We start from the raw sequence: 8146 nt of genomic DNA, 5'->3' as shown, positions 1-8146 counted from the left end.
CCTACAGGATTAGCACAGTTTTGACGTTTAGACTAATGGTCATGTATTTTAGTCATAACACATTCTTTATTATCTTGGAACATCTTGCTTGTTTTTCACCAACCCTATAGCCATTCATTGCCAAACAAAGGTGTGGAATTGGATGTTAGGTCAAAACAATGATTCACCTACCCCCAAGGTCACACCCTCCTTGGGGAAGCTTTCCATTCTGTCACTGCCATTCCTGTCATACATCTAAATGCAAAATCATAAAGCAGTTTTCAGTGGAAAACTACTGTGCAGAAAAGAACTGTCGAGAGAGAGAGAGAGAGAGAGAGAGAGAGAGAGAGAGAGAGAGAGAGAAATAGAAAGCAGGGAATTAGTGTAAAACACAAAAGGGTAAGTAATGTGAAAAGAGAAGTAGAAAAATACTGCACATATTATTTTTAGTAGCAGTCACAGGTTGTCTGGTTTGTTTGTAGTAAGACCTATATTTAGTTTTTCCTTATAGTTTTCCAACCAACCACATGAAGTTACATTACCAGTATATTGTACTATATGTGACAGTGTCTTGTATCTAAAAAAAGTATACGGAAACGGAAAGAAGAATGATTCTCATTGCTTATGAGCTTATTGTCTTTATATTGTTGATGGAATATCAAATTGTTGACTTTTACACAGTATATGATGATGGCAACATTTTTTATGAATTATTTAAAAGCAAGAGTTTAAAATATTTGTTTAATATAACAGTGGTGTTTGAAATATGACCTTTAGAAATCAATATATTAATATTAAAGTTCATAAAACACGAAATAAAAATATTCAGTAAACAATTCTCATAACATAGGTCTAATAAACAAACTCACACTGTGCTTCCCAAATGAATATCCATTTATTAATCTGCAACTTTTGATAATAAAAGTATATTTGAAAATATTTGAAAAATATTTACAAATCACATTTCTGATAAGGTCAGAGTTTGAACCCGATAAACTAAATGTGTATCTCTTTAGCACACCGCTCACCAAAATAAATTAATCGATACTTCAGCCTGATTTTAACAACACTAGGAATCTTAAAAAATGTACAAACAAGTCACGCAAGAAGAATATTTGATATACCATTCAATACAAATGTAAAACAAGAGCTTAAAACAAATAAAAAAATGAACAAACAAAAAACTTTAGGGGAGAAAATGAAACCACAGTCATTTCCCTTTGTTGTACCTGAAGACAATGTTAAGTAACATAAAAATTGAAATTAAATGAATAACATTATCAAAACAAACAACATAACAGTGCCTTTCAAATGCAACCAAAAAGACTTAACTCTTCATTTTACATGTTAATCCCATTAATAAATATTCAAAACCTTTGGGCTGTTGGTTTGATTTGAAAATATGTGGTTAATCCAAAACCAATAATCTTTTCCACACTCCAAGGTTGTACTTCAAAAGAAACACAGGACAGCATTCATATAAAATATGTTCTTGAAGTCATGTGCCCAAATATAAGAAAAATATTTGATAAACAGCAACCTTTATTTTGTAACTTCAAGGAAATTATGTCAGGTTTGGAACATTAACCAGATTCACTTTGCTTCAAGACAATCACATTTCCATATTTTGTAAAGCTACATTTAGGTTAATTTATTAAAGCTTAAGCAATAGTAGGGCTCCTTAACTCAAAGATTTAGTTCCACTGCTGTTTCAGTCAAAAGAGATTTCCCAAAGTAATTAAAAACAAACAAACAAACATGTTATGAACCAATCAATTGATTGGTCAACTGCAAATTGAATTGGAATTACAGTATATTAAAGACATTCACAAGAACCATAACTACCCAAAACAAACAAATTCTGTTTTGGTAAACTGTCTATCTTTCAAGATCAGCTTTTTTATTGTCTTTTAGATGGGAATGTACATTTCAGTTTCACCTTTGGGTCACTTTTAACAAAATGAAGTGCTTGGATATCAATGCATTAATACAACATTAAGGGGTGGTTTCCCGGACAGGGATTATTTTAAACCAGGACTAAGCCTTGGTTAAATTAGGATATTTAAGTCGTTTTTAAGAATACTTTACAAAAAACATTACTGGTGAGCATCTTGAGTCAAAACAATCACATTTATATATTTCAAGATTTGTCAGTGCAAGTTGTTTTCAATTAAGACACCTCTAACATTTAAGTTAGTCTTGGACTAGGTTTAAGCCCTGTCCAGGAAACCGCCACTAAGTGAACTTCTGCTTAGAAAAATAAGTTACCTTTGTCTAAAAAACGCCAGGGTCAATTTCAATATAAGGCCAACCACTAGTTCCCCTTTGTCTAAACAAACAGTTCATTCAACAGCAGAACAACAAGCAATCCTCCTGCAGTTCCTGCAGCTACAATCAAATTCTTCTTCTAGAAGAACAAGATACTATTTTGCGCAGCAATGAAAATTTGACATCCCATTCGACTTGTTTTGGGATATCGTAACATGTTTCCGTTTGAAGTATTCAGATTTCAACATTGAATGACAGATTTGAGTTTCTAGCTAGAGTTTTTCCTGTGGCAGAAAACAAGTCTGCTTTTAAGAGCTGTTGTTGGAAAAAATCTTTTAGGGAAATTTTTCACAAACTAATCTCATTTACAAAAATGAGGACATACCAGTGTCTTTAGAGAATATACACCCTCCACAAAAAAGAATTAGGCATATTTTTTATCACATCTGCCCAATGAAAGTAGCTCCACGTACCAGGAAGTTAAATTACAGTAAAATACATACAGTTACAATTACACTCGCCAACAATAGACTGACTTACTGAAAATATTCAGAGAAAATTGTCCCAGGTTTAGTTAGACAGCACAACACCACAGTGAAATGGCATCTTTTTAAACAAACAATAATGGTTTTGTTTTTATTCGAACTTTTATCAATGTCATTGTTTTTTTTACTTTTCACCAAAATGATCAGAGCTCACAAAATTCTATCCATTTAAAACATACAGGTGGACAATCTACCAGTGATGTCAAGTTTTAGAAACTGTATTACAACTACAAATGCATATACAATAGGACAACCTCAACGCACACTTACATTTAAGTACTACTATATGAGTGAGCCTTGGAAAAAATAATTACTTGAGGCAGCAAAAATGAGCTTGCTTCAGTTAAAGGACTGCATACATTAAGGCAGTCTTATTAAAAGAAAAAAAACTGCATTTCCTAACATGAGGCATAGCGTGGCTCCTCAAAATCTATATAAGAGTAACTGTTTCAATGCATTTGGTTGTCAACATACCACAAAGAAAAGCTGAAATATGTTCCAAGGAATAAGATTAAACCACTTTTATCAGTATGATTCAAAATATTTGAAATGACCCTAAAAGGAGTTATAAGAGGAAAAACACACTGTAAATATTACAGACCCTAGGTGGCTTGTAATAACAAATAGATATACATGTGCTGTCCTTTACACAGGTCATTTTTACCTGCAAGATCAGCACATTACAAAGAGAAATACACAAACATAAAGATACCCAGTGAACAGACTAATATCAGGCCCATGTTAAGTAACAGTTTGATCTTGGGGGGTTCATAAAGCATTTCACGGACAGTTTCTTCGTCTTCCTCAATGATTTTGGGTTGGACAGACGTATTCTCCTTGTGCCCACAAATCCAGTCAAATACTTGCGGGCAACCCTCTTCATCATACTTGTCTTTATCTTTTTGATTCATAAGCTTTGCGTGACCATTGCTGTATAGTTCCATTGGTGTGGATGCCTCTGTGCTGGGGGTCATGGGATCTTGGTCACAATGGGAGGGCTTGAGGAGTTTTGAGTCCGCCCCATCAAGACATCTCTCATTCTGGACATTCTCAGGCACATCTTTCCGAAGATCACTATTACCGTTGAGTTTGTACATTTCCTTTCGTTCAGTTACAATACATTGTTTAAGTTTCCGTAATCCCCAGACTGTAGTACGCTGGATTTTGTTCTTTTCTGGGGGTGGTGTGCACAAACTGACAACCACAGCCACCAGGCCAGAGATCCAAAACAGCCCAGCAGCAATGTACATATAGTGAACGTGTGTGATGAAAGCTGGTCGCTCATCCGGCTGGTCACATTTTGGCTCACGATATATGAAGCCAAGAAGGAGTCGAGTGGTCCCCAAGACGAACCCAGTCATGCCACCCCAAAATGCTCCAGTCTCATTACAACGCTTCCAGAAGACTCCAAGTAGAAACAGAGCTGCGATGGGAGGTGTGAGGTATCCTGCCATCTCCTGAATGTAGAGGTACATCTGACCGCCTTGCATCTCAATTATAACAGGCACCCAAGCAATGCTAAAAATCACCATGAACACCACGAACATCCTGCCAACCACCAGCAGCTCATGGGGTGAGGCACGCATGCGCACCATTTTATAAATGTCTAAAGTGAAAATGGTGCTAGCGCTGTTGAAAATTGAGTCCAAGTCACTCATAAGGGCAGCGATCATTACAGCCATCATCAGCCCTCGCAAACCCACCGGCATTACGCTCATGACCAGTCGAGGGTAGGCAATGTTGGAACAGCCAGCCTGACTGCCGCACACGGCCATGCAGTGCTCCGGTCCGATACACGCCATCTCATCTGGGAACAGTATTCTTGAAATCATTCCTGGAATGACGATGATGAACATGGGAAAGATCTTAAGTACACCTGCCAAAAGAGTAGAGCCTTTGGCATGGGCAATATTCTTGGCCGCTAACACTCTCTGTACAATGACCTGGTCAGCACACCAATACCAAATCGATGCAGGTGTCTGACCCAATAGGAATCCCGGCCAAGGGATGTCCTCATCAAGCGGTCCTCGTAGGAGCTTGAGCGAGTCTGGCTTTGGATGGATCCGGCAAGAGTTGGTGTACGTGAAGTTGCTGTTAGCCAGAATGGCTGTAACGTTTGGGACCGCCTCCATGTATTTTACCCGTAAACCATCCAAACCTCCCACTTTGATCAGACTGATGACAGTAAGGGTTAATGCACCAAAAATCATGAGCACAGCTTGTAGAGTGTCCGTGTAGATCACTGCCACCAGTCCACCGGTCACTGTCAAGAGGGCCGTCATTGTGATGAGCAATATGATTGACAGGTACAGGTTCCAACCAAGCGACTCCTGAATGAACAGAGCGCCTGCATACAAGTCCACTGAGAGTTTGGTAAAGACATAGAGCAAAATAGACAGTGCGGCAAAGTAAACCTTTAGCCGCTTACCCCCGTAACGCTTGTAAAGGTACTCGGGCATGGTATAAACTCCACAGTGAATATAAACTGGGATAAATACCCATCCCAGCAGTTGCAGAAGCAAGAGGGCGTTGAACTCCCAGGCGCCCACTGCGAAACCACTTGCTGCCCCAGATCCGGCAAGGCCAATGAAATGCTCGCTACCAATGTTGCTGACAAACAGCGAGGCGCCAATCACTGCCCAATTCATAGTTCGGCCTGCCAGGAAGTAGCCGCTGACAGTGCTACGGTTTGCCTTCCACATGGCAAGGAGACCAATTGCAAGCACAAGGACAAAATAAAGTGCAACAACTGCGATATCCGCTGCCTCCATTGCTGGTCCCATTTTTGACATTTTTAGGTTATCCTCAAAGTTTGAAATGTAAATGCCCAACAGAAAAGTGCACAGAAAGGTTTAAATGTGTATAGATGCAAGCAATGCACATAAAATCTCTTATTCTTTGGTTTGCTGTCTTTCCAGAAGAAAACGGAAGCATCCAGGTGCCAGGTAAGTTTTTATTTTTGTGATTTGGTTCGATCTGATTGGTAATCCAACGGTGCTCTCATGAAGCACAGAGGTTATTTTGGGGAGGATGTCTCAGGCTTCTGGTCTAGAATTGGCAAAGACAGAAAGAAAGAGAGACAGACATATCATGCATTAGAGTCAAGAATAGATGGCAAATATCCCTGTACCCATTCATCCCTTTATAGTAGCTTGACCATTATTACTACAAAACAGGAAAATAGCATTTTTGTCACTTGTTTTTTTGAAAGCAACTGTTTCAGTTGTTATACTGAAGACATGGACCTTATACATAGCTTTACAATAAAAATAAATTCAAATTTCAACTACGTTAAAATAGCATAATCAAACAACGTTTTAGGTGTGCATCTCATTTTTCACAAAATTTTGCCTTCTTTTGAGGATTTTTAAATCAGAACACTATTCTACAAAAACATCTTAAAAGGATAGTTCAACTTCAGCCAAAAATGAAAATTCTTTCATCATTTACTTACCCTCTTGTTATTTAAAATCTGTATGACTTTCTTTCGTCTGCAGAACACAAAAGAAGATATTTAGAAGAATGTTGGTAAACCTACCACGGTGGTACCCATTGAATCACTTGTTTGTGTCCAAAATAGAAGTGAATGGGTACTGCCATGGTTCAATTATCAACTAGGGCTGGGACGATATATTGTGTAATTTTTATGCTCAGTTTCTCAATGAATTACGGTTAAATGCCGCCACAAACGAAAGCCAGAGGGCGCTCTCGAGCAGAAACTCCGAATATGGGACACAGAAGAAGAACGATTTACACACGTAGGCTGTTTCTCAATATGCTTTCTTCAGCCGTCGTGTGTTCTCGTGTTCTTGGTCTACGTCATCAATAACCATCAAAGTTCGGTTCCAATACTCAAGAACACAAGAACAGAGAACGCATGAAAGTACCCGGATGTGTTGTCGATATCAAGGATGCATCGAATGCACGTTATAAACGATTCAATCTCGTAGTGATTTTAGATCGAGCAGTAGTTCACAGAAGAGCTGTGCATAAAACACAGAATCGAAGCCTTTGCGATTTCAGAATCGACCTAGTCAGGTATAATTATCGTCACAGCCCCAACATTCCTCGAAAGATAGTCATACAGGTTTGAAATGACAAGAGGGTGAGTAAATGATGACAGAATTTTATTTTGGGGTGACCTATCACTAACAACCAGCAGTGACATAAATTTTTAAAAGCTTTTAAAAGCTTTTACCAAAGAAAACGTATGAAAAAATGTTTAAATGATGTTGGTTGTTGTTCATCACCTGACTTTACAGCTTATAACTTACAGAAACACAAATCAGCACTTTTGCTTCTACACTGCCATCTGAAAACTATAGGAGCTCAGACCCCAGGCACTAATTCCTTGTGAATCATGACAGATTATTGCATAACGTTTAATCACAGAAAAAAATCCAACATAAGGCTTGACTGTAGTAATAAAACACTGTCCATACTGTTTCACTCAAGAGACATCAAATAAAGCAATAATAATACACTACTCATGTCTATCACAACAAAACCTCATCCTCTAACAATTAATATCTACTGCCTCCTGTTGGTTCAAATGGTGAAGTGGCTTCTATAACTCATTTTATATGTACATCACATATTATGTGATTAATGCTCAAGTATACAATGCAAACTATGTTTTTCCTACATTACAGCTCCACATGGGACGTAGATGTCCAACCCCTTTCCAAACAAAATCGCTCTGTTCTTGCATTAGCTGTCTTCATTTTTCTCAGTCTTGGTTAAAGCCACATGACATGGGCAAAACACACGATTTTCTTTTCTCATCCCTTGCTTTTAATTAACCAGGTGAGTGAATGTGAAAGATCTGACCTACACTTTCTCAATTTTCTAGTTGCGCTTGTCCAGGTCTCCAATACATGTGCACATGTCTCACGAAATACGGAGTGGAAGAACCCAGATGCAGGCAGGCATGAAGGGGTTAACAACACAGGACTTTAATATAAATACAAAAACGTAAAACAAAAACCCACGGTGGGGAAAACAAGACACGATAACAGGGGAAATGAAATAACAGGTAAACAGGAACATAAACTGACTAAACTAAACTAACAAAGACTAAGCACAACACTAGACCAAATGCAATAAACTAACACTAATTAGACTCACTGAAAAAAATCACATACAGGAACACGAGCACTGAACACGAACTGGACAGCACAAGGCATACAGCACACACACATGCAATACACGAGCACAGGACAAAGAAACATGAGGGCATTTATAGGGAAGACAAACGAGGGATAACGACACAGGGCAGGTGTGGGTAATCAAACACTAAGGGAAAGATAACAAGGAAACGAGAGGAGCGGGGCCAATGACGAGACACTGGAGAG

General features: G+C 38.4%; 1 protein-coding gene across 3 annotated transcripts in view; it reads right to left on the bottom strand.

Annotated features, from left to right (window-relative positions):
• Positions 1–855: 855 nt before the first annotated feature.
• Positions 856–8146, bottom strand: part of slc5a3b (solute carrier family 5 member 3b) — an 11320-nt gene continuing 4029 nt past the window's right edge. For 2 of the 3 annotated variants that reach the window (XM_057335260.1, XM_057335259.1), the window contains one exon: positions 856–5840. In XM_057335260.1, the coding sequence (XP_057191243.1) occupies positions 3473–5584 (2112 nt within the window). In that variant the 5' untranslated portion in view covers positions 5585–5840 and the 3' untranslated portion in view covers positions 856–3472. Of the gene's footprint in view, positions 5841–6246; positions 6920–8146 lie in introns of those variants that run through there. The other variant, XM_057335261.1, reaches the window with a different exon arrangement.

Source organism: Triplophysa rosa, linkage group LG6 (assembly GCF_024868665.1).
Source record: "Triplophysa rosa linkage group LG6, Trosa_1v2, whole genome shotgun sequence".
Lineage (NCBI taxonomy): Eukaryota > Metazoa > Chordata > Actinopteri > Cypriniformes > Nemacheilidae > Triplophysa > Triplophysa rosa.
The sequence above is the reverse complement of the archived record's forward strand: the minus strand, read 5'-3'. Positions and strand labels throughout refer to the sequence as shown.